General features: G+C 42.2%; 1 protein-coding gene across 5 annotated transcripts in view; it reads left to right on the top strand.

The window, feature by feature from the left end:
- Nucleotides 1-24,912, top strand: part of enah (ENAH actin regulator) — a 133,151-nt gene that overhangs the window by 95,946 nt on the left and 12,293 nt on the right. For 3 of the 5 annotated variants that reach the window (XM_063494884.1, XM_063494882.1, XM_063494883.2), the window contains exons 5-7: nucleotides 15,227-15,573; nucleotides 21,224-22,039; nucleotides 24,264-24,598. In XM_063494884.1, the coding sequence (XP_063350954.1) occupies nucleotides 15,227-15,573; nucleotides 21,224-22,039; nucleotides 24,264-24,598 (1,498 nt within the window). The remainder of the gene's footprint in view (nucleotides 1-15,226; nucleotides 15,574-21,223; nucleotides 22,040-24,263; nucleotides 24,599-24,912) is intronic. The other 2 variants (XM_063494887.1, XM_063494886.1) reach the window with 1 other exon arrangement.

Here is a 24,912-nt window from a genome sequence, read left to right as displayed (position 1 = left end):
GGAATATAATGGCACATAATTACCAGTAATGATATAAACCAGCGGTCCCCAACCCCGGTCCGTGAATCGTTTGGTACCAGGCCACGAGAGGTTCACCCAAGCCTCAACCTGGGTGTGAAATTTATGATTTTTAGGGTTTTTATCATGATTTTTTTTTTTTCGTTAACTCCCTTTTCCTGGGTCTTTTCCCTTGTGTTATGAGTAAATCTTTTTTGTTTTTTTGGTACTGGTACTGATTTTATTTTGTTGTATTTATCCGTGACACCTTCAAGCCCAGTTCGTGAAAATATTGCCGGACATAAACCGGTACGTGGCGCAAAAAAGGTCGGGGACTGCTGATATAAACCTAAAGCTTATATTCCCACATGCTGACACAAGCCCCTGTCCTAATGAGGATGCACACAGGATCTTTGTCAACAAAGTTGTAAACCAGGTCCTATTCCTGCTGTAGGAACAGGACAGGTAGAAATGGGTGCTACAACACTAACCACTGCTTTTGTTACCTGTTGAAGATCAGGCTTTGGCTGCTTTGCTGTGTCTAGCTTTGTTTTAGCATGTTAGCATGCTGTCTGTGCAGATGCTTGTAAAGAGAATTAATGTTGTGTTAGCAGAAGACAGTTGTTTCTGGTCTGACCACACTTTACTGCACCAAACATAATTTCCCTTTCTCGACTCATCGCTTTACTGCGTTCCTCCTCCCTGCTCTCTAAATCCAGTAATCAGATTAGTTACTGCTACGTCTTCATTGTTGTTGGCTTTCGGCTGCTCCCTTCAGAGGGAGCCACAGCAGATAATCTGCCTCCATCTCACCGTATCCCAGCAACCCTCTACATGTCCTCCTTCACTACATCCATCCTGTGGTCTTCCTGTTTTCCTCCTGATTGGCAGCTCCATCTGCGCCATCCTTTTGCCTATATTATCCAGACTCCCTCCTCCTGCACATGTCCAAACTATCTCACCTAGCCTCTCTAACAGTAGCTCCAAGTTTCTGAACCCGATCTGTCCCTCTGACATGCTCATTTCTAATTGTGTCCATCTTGTTCACACTCAGTGAAAATCCTAACATTTACACTTTGCCACTTTTAGTTTTCCTTCTTTCTCTTTGGTGAGGTCTCACTACCATCTGTCACAGATCACCTTTGACACCAATGTCCACTCTGCCTGCACTCTCTTCTTCTCCTCATACTGATCAAGCCGTTATGTCGTTACTTTGTTACAGAAGTTATTGAATAATCTGTATGATTGATATTGAAGGACATACCATGCATTTCTATGCACACAGTGGTGATTATTTCGTAAGTTAATTTTGTAAGGCCCCGGTTAATGCCTAGAACAATGATAAAGCAAGGTGAGAATTAGAACGGATCTTCTTGTGATTGAGTCACTTCTGTTTGAGCGTGCAATGTGATGGCAAATCAAGAAAATAAAATAAGATTATTCATCAGTGGGTAAGGTCCATCTTTTAGATACAGTCTGTGGGAACAGTTTAAAGCCGTGGGCCAAATTTAAGTATAAACAAATGGTAAAATAGTAGCTATGCTCAGAGATTGGGCTGTATTATTGTTTCAAAATGAGTAACGGCAGAGAATAACAAACAATTGTCATCTTTATGTGCTTAGTGACACCAGCAAAGCTCAGCTGTAACATAAGGCCTCTGAATGCTGTGGATATAGTCTTATGCGCGCATACACTCAAACAAAACCTTGTTTTTCTTCTCCATACAAGGCCACTTGTTCTTGAGGTAATATAGAAACCATGGAACAGCTACACACACAGTTACATGGATACACACAGGGCTGCATTAATGGAGCACAGCTGTTGGCTAAGGTTCAGATCCTGTTCAGCGCTCTCACAGGCAGAGCAATTCTTGAGACGCCTTGGCTGTCTTAATAGTTTTGTCTTAATGTGCCACATGAGTCAACCAACAACACCTTATTACAACAACTTGGAGTTAACAGTGAAGTGAGAAATAAATAGGGGCATCAAAGTGAAATGTGTAACACTTGAAACATGATCAATCCAGGTGTTCAAGCACATTGCGAATGTGATGATTCTCCAAATCACCAAACTCCAATCCTGCTGAACACGTCAGCATTTTAAAGTATTATGTGCTGTGAGACAGTGAAGGCATTGAATAAATGTGAAGGTTTCGGCTGAACTGGGGTTTTGTTTTGGGTTTTTTTGGGGGTTTTTGGGGGGGGTGGGCATTTTGTAATTTGACTAGAACTGTGTTGCATTTGTGCTTCTGGCATAGACTAGTTAGACTGTTTACATGCACCTTTTTAACCGGCTGCCACAGCAAGTCCAGTAATGCTTAAGACAGATTTTTCCAACATACTGCAAAATCATCTGTGCATTCCTGCAAAATTCAATGGGCACTTAGACTTGCAGACACATGCAAAATGCAATAATCTATATGGTGTTTTTGGCATGGCCACCCATCAAACTTTTTCCCATAGTGGAAGGAAGCATATTAGATAATTTTTTTTAACTGGTTTTATTAGCTGTGGTTCCATTTACTTGTTTTAGTTTATCTCATTATTAGAAATAAATGGAAAAGTGCAGTGATTTCTGTGAAAGTGGGCCTCAATACTTCTAATTGTGTTGGAGGGGAACTTGAATCTGGTTGCTGGTGTCCCCTCCATTTCTTCTTGCTGTTTTTTCCTCTTCGTTTTTGCTTTTTCTCTTTTACAGCTTTGTCTCTGCCTGCTGTCATCGATCTCTTCCTTCTTCCCTTCCCTTCCATGCTCTTGTTCCCAGTTCCAGTCACGTTCCACACTTAGCAGCAGATGACAGACAGGCAGCAAGTGAAGATGTGACGGAGGTCATCTGATGATACATAGGCTACTGTCAAGCCCGTGGAAGAGTGTGCAAAGGATGTGTGGATCAAAGAGAACATAGGTTGAGAAAAGTGAGGGGGTCGGTGACGGGAGAACAGGCGATGTGAGGAGAGTAGTGTAAAAATGAAATGCACATTAGTACTAACATTTCTGCTTTATTAAAAGAAACACAAACTCACTGCAAGCTTTGGACTCTTGGGTTCACAAATATTACTTTTTGAACAACAGATGGCTGTCATTACACCACTGTCTGTGATCCAGCTGGTTTTGTTGACTGTTTATTGGAACATCTGTGAAACAGTCATCATGGGATTTTAATTTGTAGGATCAGTTTTGTAGTGTTTGCTGATCTGACCAAACTGTCCAACACATGAATTCAGTCTTGGCTCTGTTTACCTCCACTGTACATCCTGCCTACTTCAGCTAATCACTCGAAAGGTTTGTGGTTTTCACCTGACTGTAGACACACCCGTAGTTAATCCACGGCAATCTAAAAGCCATTTTTGAGACTTTTAATTCTAAATTTTCTGAACTTCAGCAGGTAGCTTGTGTTGCTGTGGGATCAACTATGGCTTATATTCATAGCCAAGGCTCTACATCAGATAGACTGATGTGGTTTCAGACAGTATTTTAGCAATGTTAGAGAGCTAAGGCCACCTAAAATTAGGTAAAATTAGGGACGGGTGGTGTCATGGTGGTGTAGTGGTTGGCACTGTCACCTGACATTAATGCCAGAGGATGTTTGACTGATAAACTGTAGTTATCAAGTTGCAGCGCACTGATGACTCTTGCAATACTTGCAACCACTAGGGCTGCCACAAACGACTATTTTGATAGTCGACTAGTCACAAATTTTTTTTGCGATTAGTCGACTAATCAGATCATGCATCCATTGGACGTAAAACTATAGCTTATTGCATCAGCATGCGTCTCGGCTTATATAACTATCATTAGCCTACAGCTTGAAGTTTTTAAGGTATGTGCTAACTAAAAATAAAGACAAGATGATAGTTTATTAAACTTTTAATGAATTTTGCAGATTGTCTCAGTGGAGTTTAATAAACTCAGCTGTCTGCTTCTTGCTATCTAAAATATAACAGGACACTGGAGTAAATTCTCTACCATCTCACACTGCTGTTTAATCAGTTTTCTGTTTGACGTTTATTCAGCTGTGTGAAAACTGTGACTTTAATCTCAGCCAAACTGATTTACTCAGGAACAAATAAAACACTAAAAATAAGCCAAACAACAACAGTTTTAAGTTATCTAAGTTATCTCACCGGCTCTAGTGAGCCTTGAACCCCGGCTAGCTATCGAGCTGGTGGGTAACAGATGTCTCCAAAAACGTCGCAGCACTTCTACAAATATGTGATGTCTTGATAAACTGAGCAGATATTTGAAGTTTACACACCTACATTCTCACCTGAAAATATGTTAAAAGTTTATTTTGTGACCCAGAAAGAGTAATAAGATTAATATTAAAACTAAGTAGCTGCTGCCATTGTTGGAAACTGGAATTGGCTGAGCCGTGCTATGGATTCTGAGATAGGTTGGGCCACAAAGGATATGCCCGACCCATCCTTCAAATCTGGGGAAAAGTAGGACGCATTTGTCGGCTGCATTTGCAGAAGTCTTCGAATTTGGAAAGCCTTCGTCGCGTCACTGTAACGTAATCGGCCTTCAAATGCGGCCTCCGAAGGATGCGGCCCCTGAATTTGGATACAGCTATGATACCGGAGTTGCTTCTTCTTCTTTGGGGTTTAACGGCAGCTGGCATCCTTGTACATGCAGTGCTGCCACCTTCTGTTTCAATCCGTTATTACACTCTTAAATCCTACTACTTATTCCTGCGTCTTTCAGGATCTTACAAGGCTTTAAACGACCGTCGACTATTAAATTTGTCATTGACGTAATCGTGACTAGTCGACTAATCGTGGCAGCCCTAGCGACCACGCTCTAACTTTATAACTTTGGTCTGTGGTCAGGAGATGCTGTGTTTCTTAAACACAGCATCTCCTGGATTAATCACAGAGGTTCTGTCTCTTATTCTACTGGTAGACTAACTTGATAGGCCAGCATCTTACAGCATTATTAAGGAAACACTTCTGGGTCTAGTTCGGGGTCAGGTTATGACAAAGAAGAGCTAGCATAGCATCAGACTATGGCTAAAGTAGCTGAAGAGAGAGCTAGAGTGTTTCACCACCTTCAATCTTTCATCTTTCACTCCCTGTTCGTAATTTATCTTATTTTTAATCTTTATTGGGAAGCACTCAAACAAAAAATAATAACCTGGAGAAATAAATCCACTCATAAGTTTCACTGACGTTTATTTTATGTTGTCTTATAAGTTGTCTTTGACACCTTTGTCTCATCCAGCCTGTTTCATGTCTGTTATGAATAATTGCAGACACTATCATCAAAGGAGATAATATTTAATTTCAGCTTGCTCTCTGCTGTTCATCAGGAATCATTCAGCCTTGTGCTGTGTGAATGATGGAGAGAGGGAGTGAATAAAGAAATTGAGAGTGTGGATATACTAAGATTGTCTTTCCCCCTCTCCAAATTCCTCTCTGCCTCGTTTTGAGATCCACCTCGTTCCTCAGTTAACCACACACGTTCATTCAGACTCATTCCACACTCATCAGTGTGGCTTCGTCTTGCTCACTTGTGGGTCTCTGCTCTGTGTGAGAAGCAAACACTGAGATCCTTCTACTGTGGAAAGGCCAGAATATCCAAACATCTCTGTGATGGGATTTTCCACTGAGTCACATGATAGGAGGGGAAAATGATGCACGTTTCCCTGTTTGTTGGTTTTTTCCCCCCTCTTAGTATTCCTCCTTTTCATGAATACATAGATGAAGGAAAGCAAGCAGACAATGCCACTTCAGGAGTGAGTGATTTGTTGCATGTATTCATTCTGCAGCTAAGGGAAAAAGTGAAGCTGAACCACCTGTTCAGAAATGCAGGGTACTACCCTCAGATTAAAAAGACACGAGCTGGAAATAATAGGCTGTGTTATAAATAGCCGTGTGCTGTGTGGGAGCGATCGAGTGTGTCGGGGGAGAGAGCGAAAGAGGAAATGTGTTGCATCGCCTTGAATGAAAGCGAGGATGGAGGTATGGAAGAGGATAAAGATGCATGTGTGTTTCTGCTCAGGTTCTGTTAGCTGTTAGCGAAGGAGCTCGAAGGTAAGAGCACAGCAGCTGCTGGTGGAAACGAGCGCTCTCACAAACCTGTGCTGATATCCGCAGAAATTCTCAAATGACAGTGCTGGATATTAATCCACACTCTTTCCATGCAAGCACACACTCAAAACTCTAAGACCGATTGCTTTGATAGCAGGGTTGGGGTCTTTTGTCAGTGGGTCACATGACACATGGAGTGGTGTATGTGTATATTGCACATTTGGACTAGATTCTTCATAGAGTAGGTCCATATGGTCCATCTGGGCTCCTGTCCATTCAGACAACACTTCCTTGTCCTGTGAGCCAATCAAGCAAGCCGCTGACTCCAGCTGGCCAGCAGATTTTGCCAGACTTGAGTGTCCCAGGAGTTTCAGTGCAGTTGTCACTTGTGGCAAAATGGCAAAGCCAGATTGTGACATCATTTTCAGCTCGATGTTTAAACACCCGAATGTCTTAAAGCCACAGATTGAAATATTCATACAATATTTCAGTATGAAGGACTGTACAGATAAATATTTCCAGGGTCAGTGAGTGTTACAGCCAGTGGATAAAATCACTCGTCATTCAGGATGAAGTAAAACAAAAATAAATCGGCTGAAACGGGCAGTGTTCTTCTGCTCGGACAGATTGCGCTGACGTTACGCAGATGTGGTTAAGGTTCTCTTTACAGATAACTGCGTTATACATAATACATATAATACAGTGTTAAATGAACACTGACATTTTTCTGTTAATTCGCTCTCAGTTTAGCTTTATTTAGTTATTCTGTATCTGATTAAAGCTGACAGAATGTGAGCTTCTTTGTTTTCCAGTATTCTGGGACATAATGAAACGTCTCCCTCTCTGGATAACCACTATAGTCAATAATAAAAACATGACATGGTTTAACAAGAATATAGAAGTGGCAGGAGAAGCCCTCATTCTGTTGGCTTCTTCTCCTCACATTGTTAAAGTGGACCTATTATGCTGTAAAAATGGGAGCTTGTGACGGCCCTAAATGCTGCTTCAGAAAGTGTCGCTCTCAGCGAGCTTTTGTCATGCTGTGTCGCAGACTGCTGTCATTAATTACTAAGGTATTCAGTTAATAGTCACTCAGTTTCTGTCTGTTAGAGCTTGCTGGAAATACAGAAACGGTGTGTAATGATTGTGTGATGGGTTGGCGTAGAAGAGCCTCCACGCTGCGACTGCTATAGGGACTCCTGTCCAAAACTGATGAAGCTGAACATGATGGTGACTCAAACTTTTTCTTTCACTTTAGACTGATTTGTTTTTGACCTATACTACTTTTCCACCATATACACTTCTTTATTTATTTAGTTTTAGTTCATTAGGAGTAGTTTTTATAATTTTTTTAATACTTCTTGCCTAACTAAAAATATTAACTCCTATTGAAAACATTTGCAGTTCTTTGATCCTTACAGCCTGACTGCAGATCCTGTTCTATAGCTGTTTGCATTGTGCCTGTGCAGCTCTCTCCCTCTGTTTCGTGCCTCTCAGTTTTGACTGTAAGCCTTTTGATGTTTTCAATATCATCCCAAATCCTTCCCGACTTCCTGAGTATCTCAAAGTTTTTGCAAAGACGAAAGGAACGTGTGTGCATATGCATGTACGTGCATGCCGAGATTCAGGCCGCGCCACCGCCCACACTTGCATAGCAACGGTTTCCCAGCAACGCTTGTCACGAGGCGAGTGAGACGCCAGTTAAACGGTGCACGAGGCTTTTCACAGCTTTGAATCCTGTGACGTTTCCCTGCGAGGCATAGAGGGATGCGGAGGGAAGGGGAGCTCGTTTTTTGATTCACCCACTGGAGACAGGAAATAAGACAGGAATGTATAGAAAGGGGAATTTAATGTGGTAGTTGTCACATCGGTTTCCTGGAAGTGACGACATACTCTGCTTTATTAAACACTGTCAGTTCCAGAATGGAATTCCATAAAAGATTTCTGGAAAAGACAAAAGATACTGAACTCTGTCTCCTAGACAGAAAACTGTAAAAACCTTGTGTGGTTCAAAAAAAATCTTTCCAAAGTATGCAAACTGCTATTCCCCAACGGTCACTTGAAGCTTGCTCCAAAATCACATTAGTCCGGATAGACTCCATGTTTAAAAATGCCCAACTTCAGTCATGACCATAACTTGTTTAGTCTGGTAAATAAAAGAGTTAAAGTTATTTGGGGTGTAAATCACCCATTTAAATTTCATTAGAACTGTGTGTGGCTGTTTTGACTGGCAGGTAATGCCTGTTATCCTCATCACAGCCAATCAGAGGCACTGAACTGAACTGTGTTTGTGCTGTTTGGATGGTTTTAATGGAATTCCAACCATCAATCTATTCTCTTCTGCTTATGAGGAGGAAATTTCACACATTAGAATATGAGCTGAATGGATAGATGTGCTTTTTGATACATTTTGTGAAACTATTTATTTGAATATAGTTGAGTGGAGCAATTAAAGATTTTATGGAATGACAACTAAACCGGAAACAGAAGTTATTAGTTTCTAAAGTAAAATTTTACATTTGCAAATGTGAAATGAAAACTGACTCAGATTCACAGGCTGCTTTATATTATGGATTTATTTCCATTAACAGACACTGACTGTGCCTCAACAGTAAAAGGAATTTCACTAGGCTCATTTCTCCGTCCATAAAAGCGTGTGTGATGAAGCCGTTTCCTCATCTGTTGTTATTAATGAAAGAGGGTGAGTGTGCTTGAAGTTCCGGCTGTGGGAGAAGCTGCTCTCACTGAACAGGAATGTGCTTATTATTATCACATGACATCAGCTGAAAGGCTACACTGTGTCATAACCTCAAAGGTGTCCCCCTGACAGACTACAGGCGCTCTGCTCCCTCCCGTACACAGATACAAGAAAACACATTTAACCACATTCACACTCTTCACGACCACGTCTCTCCAGATGGGATATTTTAAGTTGGTGTGCTCACTGTGTAGGAATGTCATGATCTCCCTCTTAGAAGAATGCTGTGTGCGTGTGTTACGTTCATAAATTTTAGCATTTGTGTATACGGTTGTCCAGCTGCTGGCACACTACTACTTACCGCACTTAGACAAAAGGATGGCCCTGCACTGAAACCTGTATGTTCAGGCTGGAAACCTGAAACATCCAAGTCATGATTCCCATGTCCTTTTCTGGGCAAAAAGTTGCACCAGTCAAGAGCGTGAATATCCTCTGAGCCTAAAGACATTCATCAACACCAGCAGAGCCATTTAACTACAACAAAACAAACTCCAACCCCGACAGCAGAGCTGAGGTTGCCTCTTTGCTCTAATTAGAACTGATTCAGCAAGTACACCTCTGTCACCAGAGGGAGAGCACACAAGACAAATTACACTATCTCTAGGAGTTCATGTTTCTTTGTCAGAATGTACCCCTACAACAAAAGTCCCTGTGGGAACACAGTTCTGTAGCATAGATGCTACTAGTCTGCTTTTATTTTCTGTCGTATATACAGCACTGTGCAAAGGTCTTGAGCCACCCTTCAGTGGGAAAATTTTGTTAAAAATGTGCAAAAATACAACTGTAAGCACAGCAGCCCCACCCACCTGCAGTTCAAACCTTCTGTTTGTAGGGTCAGTTAATCAGAATTTCAGAGAGGGATCTGAAATTCAACCAGCTAAATCGGGATTTGTCTAGACTGTGATTTATGCCAAGCTATTCTCTACTATCCCAGAATAAAAATATAGAGCTCGAAATGAGTTTAAGAAGTTTTAAAAGAGGCTGAAAGGTAAAAAGTTGGCTATGAATATTCTTACTTCTAATCTGGAACTTGTCACTTGATAAAGATAACCTTTATTATGCTGCACATTGTCCCGACAGTTGGCGTACTCTCCAGTGAATCACCTAGTCTCTTTAGCTTACAGCCTTGGGAGAGGCTAGCAGTGTGGAAACTTGCTGCACTGGATCACCTCCAGTATTGGGAAAAGTTCAAGACATGTTTTTTGTTTTTTAACCACTGTGCTTGGATTCAGTGATTGGTTGGTGTAAATGTTTTAACACTCCATTTGCTGTAACTTAACTAATATCTAATATAAAACATGTAGATTTTGAGGTATAGTTCTGTATGATGTAATTTACAATTTTAGATGTAATTCTGACAGAAATGGAGTGAAATAATACACAAAACAACTTCATCTTAAATAACTTGTGGTTGTTAGTAATAACACGTGATGTGAGCAGTGTTTTTGGGAGAACCATTGTAAATCTAATTCTTAGCAGTTGAACACAGTAGTTACCAGTGGATAAGGGCTCCAAGGACCCACTACAGAAGGTCTTTGAACTGTTATAATCAGTCCTGCTAGTGGGTTGCATCACTGCCAGGCTGTTCATGTTCTGACCATCAGGCAGTGTTTTGGTTTAATCTCTAGGACCAGATGGAATTAAATCTTGCAAACTATTAAATTGTCATGAAGCTTTAGGAGTGACCTGTAGGTGTTTTCATGTGTACCCAGGGTCTGCCACAAACATCTCAACAGCAGCTGACTGGAGCAGTCATCCTTTTCACAGAGGATTATTTCTACACTTTCCCTGTCTGAGTAATAAAGCACATATGGATTTAGAACACAGAAAGGCTTTAGGACTTCCAACATTGCTGGTTGACAAATTGCACCAGGTGCCTACTTCCCTGCTAACATTTTGCTGCTAGCACTTTGACCATCATCACACAGAAAATTGCAAAATGAATGAAAAACGTGGACCTCTTCCTGATGAAACTTCTTTTACTGCCGTCAACCATGACATCATGAGTTATTTTTAATCCCGAAGATATTCTGATGCTGTTGCAGCGCTGAGGATCCCACAGGGACTAATTTGCCATCAGAGTGTAGATTATTGTAGATCTGGAAAGCCTCCAGAGAAGACTGTGAAATCCTCAGAGACATGGCTCTGCTGCACTTCCATTGGCCATGAATCCAGGTTTGCTCCGTTTTTCTGTAATTACATCAATGCACAACTGAGACACCGTGAGAACTGGGACGGTTTAAGTGTGTGAGTGACAGGCAGACAGTGAGTTAAGGAGGGAGCAGCCTTCCATGGGCTCGCTTTCTTCCACCTTTTCCTTCTATCATTCTTTTCTCTCCATCTTTCCATCCTTTGGTGTTTTCTGTCTCTCTGCTAGTGGAAAATGGGAGAAACCCATGTTTCATTCATACCACTGCTGAAGGAAGAGATTTTTCTTTGATCTTTTCACCTCTTTGCTCTTTTACTGGTCAGGCTAATCCCAGTAAGCTGCTGAAGAGCTCTGCAGGCACATCACAGCCAAACTGAGACTGAGTACTACTTGAGGTCTGAATCAGTCATAATGAAGCCAAACACTGAAATCATTCACGTGTTAACTCTTCTCTGTATCATAGATCAAGCTTCTAAATTACCAGCAGCAAAACTGAGCGTGCAGCATTAGTTCATGCAGGCTGCAAAGTTGAGCTCAGTTGACTTTGCAGCTCTTAATGCAGTCAGTTGCCTCATATAGGTTGGTGGTGGTTCGGGATGTAGAGCAGGTTATGTAAGGGTCGAGTCCTTAAGTTTGCATGTCTGTGTTACCAGGAGAGATACTAATTGTTCCCAATGCATCTGGGTGTGTGTGGGCGTGCCTGTGAGTACATAAGATGTGGTGAAAGTACATAACATAAAGCTCTGCATCACCATATTTGGGAGAATGTAACTTCTACTTTAAAAGCTATTTAACATCTGCAAGCTGCTTTGCAACCCACCTTCACCCCAGCGCCTGACTTCATTCATTGCTGACATACATATCTGTTGTCATTGACTGCTGCTCTCTGGATCTTATGCTTTCCACATACACTCATTGTCCGCTTGTGTAAGTACCTCTTGCTGGTACTGGGATGGAAGCCCTTGTGACTTCAAAATTGATTCAGTATTTGATGCCATAGATTCAACAAGGCGATGGGACCAGGGATCTTGGTCCACACTGACGTTATGGCATCACACAATTGCTGCTAATTTGTCAGCTGCACATCAGAGAATATTGAGTGTGAGACATGCTTCTACATACCTTGGATGGGGAAAAAAAAAGTGGTTATTTCAGTTACTGTTGCTTTCTTATTAGCTAAGGGTACTCTGGCTTTTCTCCTCTGACATCAACAAGGCGTTTTTACCCACAGAACCTTTAAATCACAGTTCTCCCACATTCAGATGCTCACATTGAACTTCAGATGGTTGTCTTAACCATCTCGGCATGCCTAAATGAGTTGCTGCCAGTTGATTGGCTAATTTGATATTTGCATTAATGAACAGTTGAACAGATATATTTAACAAAGTGACGAGTGAGTGTGTAAGCACAGAAGAGTGGGTAAGTCCCAGAAGAGAGCTGTGCTGTCACATTTAAATTACTTTCAGTTGCCTTTTGACTGTAGTGATCCCAGGTAAGCTTACACTGTGAACAGTTCTTAATTCTGTCTATCATATTATGTAGAAGGTGAATCTGGTCTCATTTTATACCTTACCTGGGAAGCTGTGCAGAATTCAAAATCTGCAGTTTAAAAATAAAAGGGTAAATGTAGGATTTGAAACAGGTGTTAGGTCTGTCACCCTTTTCTTGTTATAGTAACTGAAGTCACCTGCTTGCCTTGGCTTAGAAGTGAACAATCAAAATATATGCTACTGTGTGAGAACACAAATCCAAACCTTCCTCCGTGTGTGTGTGTGTGTGTGTGTGTGTGTGTGTGTTAGTGCATTAGGCCGAGTGCAGTTTGTGTGTATCCCTCCGGCAGATGGAAGCAAAGGGAGTTTGCATTAAGCAGCATTTGTGCTGATGATTGACTTTTAGCTGTGAGTCAGCTTTCAGAAGAACAGGATGAGTGAGGGCAAGCGACCTGACAGCATCTCATTTGGTGTGTGGGTGTGTGTGTGTGTGTGTGTGCGTGTGTGAGAAAGGGAGAGGGGAGTGCCTTTTGGCATTTAACTTAATTTCCCACCATCTCTCTTCTTGGTTGTGTAATTTATGAATGTAACGCTCACTTATTTGCAACAAGTATAATTTATGACCCCGTAAATCAGGCTATGACAACACAGTTGAGGCTTTCCAATGAAATTAAAGATTTCTGTGTGTGTGTGTGTGTGTGTGAACCTGACAGATTACACCTTCCCGCTGTTTGCACCTGCTCTCTGCCTCACATTTTATCTCTTGTACTTTCCCCCAGTTCACACCCTACACAGACACACGTTATTTATTTGTACCCAAAAGTCTATCAGAGTGCTGCATGCTCTGGTAGATGATTTCATATGCATTCAATGGAGCAGGGATCTGTCCTATGAAGCTAGTTCAACATGGCCATTATCTGGCTTCACTCATCCTAAGAAAAACTATAATCTGAAAAAGCTGAGCACATGATACAGACTGAACGTGTGCGCAGTGTGTGTGTGTGTGTGTGTGTGTGTGTGTGTGTGTGTGTGTGTGTGTGTGTTGGTAAAAGCACACTATAGAGTGTAAAAACTGCTGTATGATTGTTTGGTCAGTAAGACTGGAAAAGCACTGTATAGCTTGCAGAATTGTATTTATTTAAAATTCACTTTTTAAAGTCTATTTAAAGGGAGAAAAGCATGCCGTGTATGGTTGCAGAATTCTCCTCGCTCTTATTTGTCAGTAATTACAATGAAATTAGATGTTAAGGGGCTTTTAGCGTGTAGCTGTGTTCTTTCAGCTGCAGTCTCATTGGTGTGAAGCAGTGTTGAGACAGTCTCTTTTTACTTGCTGAGCTCCACAGGCTTTTCCTGGAGTGGACATTATGTTTCAGAGAAGTGCGCTGGGGGGTGGGGCTGTGTGTTGATCTCTTATCTTGAGCATAACCTGCTCTAGAGAAGAGCAAGTCTTCAAATACGCAATCCATATGGCTTAATGGTGACCGCGAGGCAGTCCACTAACACCTGTAGCATCGGCCCAAAAAGGGCATTACAAATAAAAATATGTAGCACCACAGAGCGCTGAGGGGCAGACTGTTTTTGTAGACCAAACTGGTCTACAAATATGGGCTTTTTCCATAGGGTTCTGGATACGCTCCCCTCGATTTAACAGTTTGGTGTTCGTCTTTTAGTTGTCACTTTTCTAACCTGTAACTATTGTGCTTTTTAAAACCTTTTAATGCAATATCAGCTTACTCCCCCAGTAAGCTCTGCTACACAGCATACTGAGTCTGTGCTCACATCCTCATGGAGTCATTGCTACAATCTGCATAGTAGCCCAGTGCACAAAGTAGAAAATCTGATGGTTGAAATCAGAGAAAAGGTCTCAAAATGTCTTCTTTTTCTTATCAGTTCACTGTGTTTTTGTTTTTTTGTTTAATTATAGTGCACCATTTAAATATTGTTTGGTCTTACCTTCTAGTTAAGGTTCTAAAAATGTGTTAAAGTATTAGTTTTTATTTTTCAAACTAGGTCATGATAGTTTTTCCTATTGTGTTCTTTTTTATGTTCTTGTAAACTGAATGGTTTACCTGCAGCGATCTTTGCAGAGAATCTCAGCTATAGCAATGAAAAATGGCCTCCTTTACGTTGCACTTGATTTCATTTCCACATGCAGGCACACAGAAGTGCTCACACTGGCGCACATGGCTTAAACGGTTCATTTCTTGTTTCCCTGTTCTTCTGCTGCTGCCTTCTGCTGACACCTAGTGGCTAAACATGAGTCTGCAACCACTGTCTGTGCTGAACACATTATTAAGGTCACATTTTAAGATTTTAGGTGAGGGGAAAAAAGCCACAGTGAGAGTTTTGATATTTCTGTGTCTCTGACAGGCACACCTGGCTCTGTGCAGCAGGCTTTCACATCAGGCAGTCAGTGTGTATGTGTTTTTAATGCGCACAGATTTTAACGAAGTTGGCTGAAGTTGAGTAACAGCATGGTTATTGCACCGAGGAAAATTTGTTATCATATGACATGTGTTATGTAATGATGTGAGTAATTGCCCGCTGGTCACCATGGTCAATATGTGCATCAAATTCATTCATAGCATTTACACTTATTACTCTTTTATCCTGTTTTTTTTGTTTGTTTATTTTTTAACCCATCTCCGCAGTTAACTGTTCATTGTAAAAATAACAGCACACATTATTTGATTGTAGACTCAAAGAGGCTCAAATAAATTTTGAAAGATGATTTTCTTTTTTTTTTTCTTTTTTCTTTTTTTTTTAAATTGCATCATTTTCCTGCATCTCTTTTGCTCCTCCAGGCAGCTTCAGGAGGCACAGAAACAGAAGGAGATGGAGAGGGAGCACCAGGAGCGAGAACGTCAGGAGAGAGAGCGTCAGGAGCGGGAGCGCCAAGAGAGGGAGCGCCTGGAGCGAGAAATGCTGGAGCGTCAGGAGCGCGAACGTCAGGAACGGGAGCGTCAGGAGAGGGAGGCGCAGGCAGAGAAAGAGCGACTGGAGCGGGAGCGCCAGGAGCAGCAGGAGCGTGCCGAGCGTGAACTGATGGAGAGGGAGAAGGCGGAGAGAGAGCGGCTGGAGAAGGAGCAGCAGGAGCAGTTGGACAGAGAGCAGCAGGACTGGGAGAGAGGGAGACGCATCTCCAACGCTGGTGAGTAATCCACTTTGTGTTTTCTGCTGCTGCGCACACTTGTTTCATTTTACTAATTTTACTACTACAATATTACTAATGTGACTGTTTTCTGTCCAAGGAGCAGTTTGTCTCAGGCTCACAGTAAATATAGACTAGTCGATGACAAGCGTTATCTTTCAGTAATCTCTCCAAAGTACATTTTAAAATGGTCATTTTTGTTATTTGAACATTTAGTGAAGTTTTTGTCAGTTTCATACAGTGTTATTATTGTGTTAATATTTAACAGTTTATTTATACGCGTGGTGGTTTTCAGTTGGTATAAAACAAAATTCACTAAAAATGGTACGTGATCTGAATGATGATGTGATATTTAGACTTGTTATACTTTAACCACAATGCATATTTTTGTTTTGTTTTGGGGGGGGGGGGTTGTTTTTGGGTTTTTTTTTTGTTTTTTTTGTTTTTTAATCCATCCATCCCAATTCAAAAAAACTCAGTTTTCCAGCAGCAAGCAGTGCCTGCTTTTGCATTGCACTGTGGGTGAATCAAGTCCATTAGCAGTGCACTCAAATATCCAAGTCTTCTTTGTATTCATGGTGACTTTTTGAATGAACTTCATTAATGAAGCCTCATTCGGAGGGAAAGGAGTTAATCCCTTTTAACTCCTTTCCCTCCGTTTAAGAGAGTCTCCTTCTGATTGGCTGCAGCTTGCAAACAAAATTTGAGCCAGTTGGGAGGGGCCTCTGTGCTCACAGGAAGCATTGTGTGTTTGAGATGACCATGTTGGGATGCCTACTCGCATTGATGTCATAAAGCGTCAAGGCTAGAAACATCAGTCTGAAGCCTGAGCACTTGGCTCACAAGGAATTTGCACACATATGCTGACCTCATTACTGGACCCTTTTGCTATGTTTAATATGAACATCCACTTCTGGAACAGTACACATATGACTGAAAGTAAGGAAAAGCAGAATTGGTCCATTTCTTGGAAGTAGCAGTTGATAATTTTCCAGTAGAAACGCTCTGATGGTCCAAAACAGGTTACTAGATGCAGTACTTGAAATACAGGAAATGTATTGAAGAATGAAGAGAAGCGTTCTGTTTTAACATTTTCATCTAGTCTCATTGGTGCTGAGTTACAGTAATCTCATCTGCCAGGCGCTGTGAACAGATTGCTGAGGCATCGGGGAGACAGAGTCCATCCACTTGAATGCAACAGTTAGCGTGTTATGTTAGAAAGTGTGCTGCCAGCTCATACACAAATTAAAATTCTACAGTTTATAAACTCTGAGACTTATCTTCATCAGCGAAGCAGGAAAATAATTTTGAACAAACACATCACCTCAGTCAAGCATAGAAAATGAGTGCAAATATTTGCAGTCAAGTGTAATTACTGCTTAAATTGAGCAGCAGGGTAGAGGTGTAGGTAGACGCCACCCTAGTGTTGTATGTGTTCTAAACTGGAGCTGCTTGGTTGTTAGATAAGAATGAAATTTCCTATAATCCAACTCTGGGTCAGTGGGGAAGGCTGTGTTGGATGGCATGCTTCAGTGCCACGCTTGGCCAATTACCATATGCATGCATAAGCACACACACAGAGGCAGGCAGAGTTCAGTGGCCTGACTCAGAGCCTAAAAATACATCATCATGTAGAATGCTGGTGAAACCCTCCTGGGGTTTGATGTTTGTGTTGGTGTGTGCGTATGTGCATGTAAAAGCCCTACATGTCATGCAGAATAACACTAAGAAACAGGGTGCAGTGATTGCTGTTTACAAAATCTGAAGTACCACTGCAGTGACTGTGAGGGAGCTGCTAGGATGCTATCTCACAATCAAATCAGAATCTAACAGGAACTTTGTGTGATTGTAGCTGTAACTTGTGTGATTGCTGTGCTGTATGATTTTTTTTTTTTCTAAATTCTTCTTTTTAGAAACAAGTTTGCCAATTTATGAGATGGTGGTAGAACCATATTTTTTCAGCAAAAAAAGTTGTTTTTTTTAAACTGGTGATTTCATACATGAAACTATGTCCCATTAAGAAATTAAATTAAACTTAATATAGAAAATATATAGTATTTACAGTAACTCTCTATAAAAAATAGTCCTGTGAAAATGGGCTCACAGAACTTTTAGGCAGTGGACCTGGGTGCCTTGTGAGAGGCAATGACAGATTTAATTAGGTGTCCCTTCACGTTTTGAAAGATGAATTCTGTTTCAGTAGAGCCCTTCATCTCACAGTCACACCACTCCTTGCTCCAACTCTACATGCACATATACCTCTTTGCAGAATTGAAGATTCTGCAACCCTGACCCCACTGAGACTTAGAAGTGTTGGGCTTTGTGGCCCTCCCCGTATTCGAACCTCTGCAGGAGGTCGATTTAAAACATCTGTTTGAAAGCAGTGTTGCTGCTAGCCTTAGCCTCTGCTAAACATGTCAGTAACATTCATGCACTTTCAATGTACTATTCGTGGACTCTGGTTTTCCCAAGGGCAGACCAGGGTATTGCTGAAACCCAACGGATGTCGCATTTGATTGTGGAGGCAGTTGCTCTTGGTTATATAAATTGGGGGTTGCAGGCGCCAGTCTACTATACTAGTAATCTGGCAACCAGTGCACTCATGGCCTTGGAAAATGTAGCAAAAGCAACACTGAACTACAAGCTCGGGGTCCTCACTTGGATAGATGGGCTATTTGCGAATTGGTAGTGATGAGCATTTCTGGCAATACAAGAGTCTGAGAATTTGAGGTTACTTGTGTAATCCAGGTTCTCAGAGTAGCATGAGTGAGAATTCTCACCAGGTAGCTGTCCTCATTGAAGCGAAGCAAGATGAGGGGCTTATCTTGAATAATAACTCTAGCACAACTCTAGGTGGGCTATTCTGCCCAACGTGGTCGTTGCAATCACCGGCCAATGAGGAAGGCCCTTCCCATTAGGGCTGGGCTATATCATACCGTTCACGGTAATACCGGTGTAATTTTGGGCAACGATAGGAAAATGAAATATTGCGATAGAATATGGGTAAAACGCGCATGCGCAGTGCCTATGTTTACATACGCACATGGCGGTGACGCAGAATGAGAAGAGCGAAAGTGGATCGTTAAATGAAACAGATGAACCAGAATTGGTTTGTAAGAATGCTGCAACTTCAGTGGTGTGGAACTGGTTTAGCTTTCTTCCGTCAGATACACAACAAAGCACTATTTTTGGTAGAGCATGCTAGCGGGCCGTCGTTATTACCGTGTGTTTTGGAAAATACGGCACACTTAAAATCAATCCTTTGATTTTTCTGAAAATCGACAGTGCCCCTTATAATCCCGTGTGCCTTATGTATGAATTCTGGTTGTGTTTACTGACTTCAAAACGATTTTATGTACATGGTGCTCGAAAATCTGTCAAATGTTTTAGTACGACTTTGCTAAGCTACGGACCCGCACCGCTTGATGGATTGTCGGAGCGTTACGGCTATCGTAGGCAGAAGCCTCGCGGAGTGATACGTACTGTGCTTCAACGTAATATTACCGTATTGTGTGTGTATAACCTCTTTTTAAGTTTTGTGGATATTATACATGGTTATGCTGAGGATATGTCGGCCAATTTCCACTGGAAATGCTTTTTGGTTAAACTGTCAGCAAGGAATTTGCACTTACATTTTTATATAACTTTGATGCACATAAAAAAAACAGCTGCTTGTTTAAGTGAAAATACATTGATGGGGTTTTTTGCACTAATAAAGTTGAGGAGTTGTAAAGTATTTTGTCTAGTGTCAATTATATCGTCAGTTACATCGTTATCGCAAATTTTCAAATGTATATCGTGATAAATATTTTTGGTCATATCGCCCTGCTCTACTTCCCATGATACTTTCACTCATACTACTCTGAGAAACGAGGTTACGCAAGTAATGGTGCTAATATGAACATCTAACATCCGCAATAAAAACAATCACAAAATTATCTTTTGTCAATATTCCCTTCCACAGTATTACTCTGAGCAAAAACCTAAAATCCACTCGCAAGACTTAGGAAAAAAGGTGTGGAATTGCAGCACGTGTAAAGTGAAGTAGAACAGAAGGTGATCTAAGGATTACACCATCCACACACATTGAAAACATATGGCAGGCACAGAGAACACCGTCTAGGCTATGCTAAGCACTAGAGGTGCAAAATCAAAGTAATTAGACAGGGCGGGACCAAGCTAAGATGCATAATGAACAAGAGAGGGAATTTAATGTGAATTCATTGCATACTGTTCCTTTTAGACGTGAAGATGTGCTTCTACACCCCATTAAAACAATATGAGGTGTGATCAAAAAGTTGAAAATATTTAAAAACATTTAAAAATCAAAAACCTTACTTGATTTAAATGTGCCTGATGTTCCATTCATAATAGTTTTTTGTATTGCTGCAATTTTTAGATCAGTCTATAGTAGGCCCATTGAGTCCAGTCATACTTCTGCCTTGTTTTTTGTTTTTGTTTTTTGTTTTTTTGTTTTTTTTTGGGGGGGGGGGGGTGCTTGTTCTCTGAACAACACAAATGAATGTTGGTGAGAAAAAATAAACTAAGCATACTTGTTGTCTGGTTCTTCATCAAAATGTTATATTTTCTTAACTTTCTAAAGCAAAAGAAGTAAAAGCGGCCTCAGGCTCAATTTGACTCGTTTTCTTTACATTTTAATGTATTATCCCTTTCTTGTTCTTAAAACATCAGTTTAAAAAAATATTGGACACCAATTACAATATGGGCATCCCGTCTACTAGTAAAGACTCTGATTTGGACATATAAGCTATGCATCTGTATACTACAAACTGGAAGATCTCCAGGCCGAGGAATTGGGTTCAGAATGTTGTCTTTCAAATGAGAAAGATGGGCCTGTTATTATGTAGGTATGACGATACTGCATACTCATTACAATCATTAAACTATCAACAGCGCAGCCTGACTCTTACTAAAATGTGAAAGGTGCATGTGTGAAGGCAGCTTTACAGATTGGAGTATCATGCTTTACAGAATCATTCTTCATGCAACTATCACACTGCTCCAAAGTACGATTATCCATATAACTTTCATCACCTTATCCTGGACAAGCCCCCAGTTTTGTTAATCTTATTAATGTTGTTGTATTCATGCATGATTATTGCAATTACATTTGAGGAAATTTTCATTGTTTAATGTCTAGAATTAATTTATCTGGACCTGTTTGTGCTGCTGTTGAATAGTCTTTATGACATTGGTATGTTCGTCTATACTTTGGATTTGTTATGTGAGATATCAGAGTGAGATGAGTGGTAAGTTGTCATTTGATTGTCGTCCTCAGTACGTTCATTCTTTCCCTCTCCTTTCAGTGAGCAGAAGTCTGAAAGCTTTCTATCTCTGCCTGTGTCCTCAGTGCTAACACCTGTTTACTAACACAGTAGCATCACCTCAGCCTAAGAACGTACACACAAGCTGGAGGAAAACTTTAGTTTAGCTCTGTGCTGGTTTTTTCTGCTTCATCTGCCCCCTTCTCTTTTTCCCTCCCTCCCTTCTTCCGTCTATCTTTCCTCACCTGCTGTCTTTCCCTTCTGTGTGCACGACGGCTGCTTCCTTCCTGCCTTCTTTCCTTCCTTCTGTCCGCTTCTGTCCTGTCTTGTCCTCAACCTCGGTTTTGTCCAATTCGCACGTCCAGCTTTCGAAAGCACGTTGTGCACCCCCACACCTCAGGAGTACGGCAGGACGCCCTCCACGCCCATATCTCCATCCACGCCCACTTACCCATCTCCTGGGACCCAGTCGCCATCCTCCACTACAACACCCCCAACCCCCCCGCTCAGGCACTCGGCCTCCCGGTTTGCCACCTCACTCGGTTCTGCCTTCCATCCTGTCCTGCCTCACTACGCCACAGTTCCACGGCGACAGCAGGCATTTCCCCAAGCCCCACCACCTGCCCCTGCTCCTGCCCCTGCTCCAACTCCTCCTCCACCCAAATCTGTGGTGTGGTCAGCGTGCAATTTTACTCCATTGCCCCCCTCACCTCCGGTCATGATAAGCAGCCCCCCGGGGAAGGCCACCGGTCCAAGGCCACTGATCCCGATTGCCGCACCATCCCCTCTCACCCAAAAGCCTCCCTCGCCATCCCCCAATGGGCCACCCATGTTTCCCGCACCTTCTCCTGTGACCATCCCACACGGCCACACCCCCCTCAGCATTACCTGCCCAACACCACCTCCCCCGCCTACCCCACCCCCTCTCCCCTCGCCCATAGCTCCCCCTCCGTCTTCCTCCTCCGTCTCGTCTCCCCCCTCCTCATCCCAGGCTCCTGGTGTGCCCTCTCCCTCCACAGCGCCCCCTGCTGCTGCAGCTGCTGCTGCCACCTCTGCCTCTGCTGAACACCTCTCCCTCCCTGTGGGCCTGGGTCTGTCGGGGCCAGGGGAGCTGGACACAGCCGCAGGCTCAGAGCCCCAATCGGCTCAGGGGGATTCCTCCTGTCAGCCCCAGCCCCAGGGTAAGGCCTCCAGTCTGGATTCTGCTCTCTCTTTCTCACTGCTTTTCTCCCCTCTGTCTTTCACTGCTTGCAACTCACACTCTAACAGGGGTTGGTTGTTACATTGTCACTGATCTGGCCACAACACAAAGTAAGTCCTGTGACACAGACTGATCTAGGAGTTTTCTTTAGAAAAATTGTGCCTTTCCTGGTTGCTGTAACTCAACTCAGTCTGGTTACAATTTCTAATATTAAAATATTCACTATGGTAACTTTTTGTGGGATCTCAATGTGTAACAGCTATTGTTTTCCAACTTGTCTAGCTTCTTTGTTAGTCTCACAAAGCCTGTGTATGTCCTCGTGTTGGCTGGCTGTTCATTGGATATGAAATGTGTTGTCGTTCAGCATGGCATGTCTGTGTCTTTGACAGACCTGCGTAAAACTCTTGCTTTCTTCATCTCTTGCCTGATTTGTTTTTCTTCATTCTCAGACAAGCTTCACACACATTTGACCTTTCACTCTCCATAATTTGATTTTTTTACTTTGGGTCTGGAAGCCAATTTCTAAGCAGGCACAGCTGGAAGCTCACTCAAGACTTGATCAGTGGAACATCGACTGTGCTGTTCAGATCTTATCCACATGAACTTGTTCTGTAATATTAGGAATGCACCAAACATTAAGAGAGAAGCTAATAGGAAAACTGTCATTGATTTAGAGGGTAATGTCAAAAAGTCTAAAGAAAAGAAAAACTGGTGTCACTTTGAAATGCAACTGTTAGCTTCCTCTTAACTATGTTAATTGTCCCACTAGTGATGGGCGTGCTCCTTCTGACAGAAGGTGCAGCAAACACAGAACCTTTGATATACCTGATCTAATTTTTTTGAGACAGGCTCTGATTGGTGCACCTGTAGGGAATATGCTTAAAAGTAAAGATGGGCAAAGGAGCTGATTTGTACTCAGAGTAAAGTAACAACAAATATTTCACAGAGTTCATCACAATGATTGGCCGAAAGAGGCTGGATTACTTGTATCATACCATAGGTTCCGCACAAACTATCCCACATGAAGCAAACATCTGGTTGTTTGAGACTCATTTATGAATTAATGCTTCTTCCCAAGTTCCTTTTCATAATTGTCTTTTGGTTATTATGCATTGGTGTGTACATGCATGCTTGTATGTGTATGTGTGTCATTGCACCAAAATGTTTGTTTAATTGAATGTTTAGTGTGGCTTGCATGTCTTAGTTCTGTTTATTGGAATAATAAATGGTCCAAATTGGGTTTTCAGTAAACCATGAAAAGCAATTGTGATGTCTGACTTACCCCTTTGGCACGCTGCCTTCCTTTAAACGCAAATCCACTCATTAATTCCACATTTTAATAAAACAAATTTGCTCTAGTATGATGTGGCATGCCATCATTCCTTTTATATGTTGTGTTGAATTTGAAAATTAAATCCACCTTTACTGCACAGCAGATTCAATGGCAGTATGTGGCTGAACGAAGATTTATTTTGGCTGAAACATTTAGTGCTGGCAGAGTTTGACGGATAAAGCCAAGGGAGGGAATAATGAAAAGTAGGGACACACTGGCAACAAATCCTGCAGTTTGGTTCCAGTAATGCAGTTCAAATTAATAATTGATCTGAAAACCTGTGGCTAACACGTAGCCAGCAGGGTCAAAATGAAATATGACAGTTAAATGTCAGCCACAGATAAACAAACATAAGTCAGTATCATGTTTAAGAAAATAGAACTACTTTGCCTATTTGGGGGTTTTTTTCCCCTCAAAAGTGATAGTTCAGTCTGCATGGATTAATCCTAATCCATTTTCAATACATTTTCTCATCATTTAACAGTCAACTTAACTATCCAGTGTCAGATTAAAGACAGCATGAAAATAGGGTTTTTCCTCCTGTCTTTTCGTGCCCTTCCCCAAAGAGCTTTTGCCCTTCCCCCTTTCCAAAAAAAAAAAGGAATTTGATTTGCTTAAGCATAAAACAGAATCAACAGGAAAAGTAAGACTTCTGTTGAGGTAACACAGAATCATTGCTTTAACAATATGGAATGTAATCATGCTATTTTGTGTGGTCCCACCCCAGAGATCCATCTAATCGCTGGAGTGTGATCAGTTTTAATGCAAACATCCTGCCGTCCGCAGGTTTGTGTCTGGAATTGTTCTGAAAAATGTCTTTCTGTTTTCACCCATCCCCCACTGCTCCTTATTCCACCCCTCTCCCTAACAGACGTGGGACAGACTCCAGGGCTGACCACCCCCACCCCTCCCCCACCTCCACCCCTGCCACCCGGCTCCACTGTGACCTCTGCGGCTGCTACCCCGGCCGTCACCCCCACCACCCCCGGCGGCCACCCTCCACCCCCGCCACCTCCTCCACTCCCTCCGACACTGACTCCAGGCGGGACGCCACCTCCTCCGCCGGGTCCCCCTCCCCCTCCCGGAGCTCCACCACCACCCCCAGCACCACCTCTTCCCACCGGACTGTTCTCTCCTGCAGAGGACCGCCCTCTCTCAGGCCTGGCTGCTGCCCTCGCTGGAGCCAAGCTGCGCAAAGTGCCAAGGGTGAGCGCTTGATTTGTTAATGGACCAATGGAAAGCTCGACTAACACGTCTTCATAAGTGAACCATTTAGGATACAGTGTATAAGTATTAGGAAGGCAACTGGTTGCATATGCATACACTTCTGTCACCCCCAATCATCATATCATCATACACGATCTCACAGTCACTAAAACATTATCCAAACACACCATGTTCACACATGATTTCTCTCTCTCTCTCTCTCTCACTCACACACACACACACACACACACACACACACACACACACACACACACACACACACACACACACACACACAGTCACCATCTGTCACA

This window comes from Pelmatolapia mariae, linkage group LG15, assembly GCF_036321145.2.
Source record: "Pelmatolapia mariae isolate MD_Pm_ZW linkage group LG15, Pm_UMD_F_2, whole genome shotgun sequence".
Lineage (NCBI taxonomy): Eukaryota > Metazoa > Chordata > Actinopteri > Cichliformes > Cichlidae > Pelmatolapia > Pelmatolapia mariae.
This window is presented reverse-complemented; position numbering and strand designations above follow the sequence as displayed.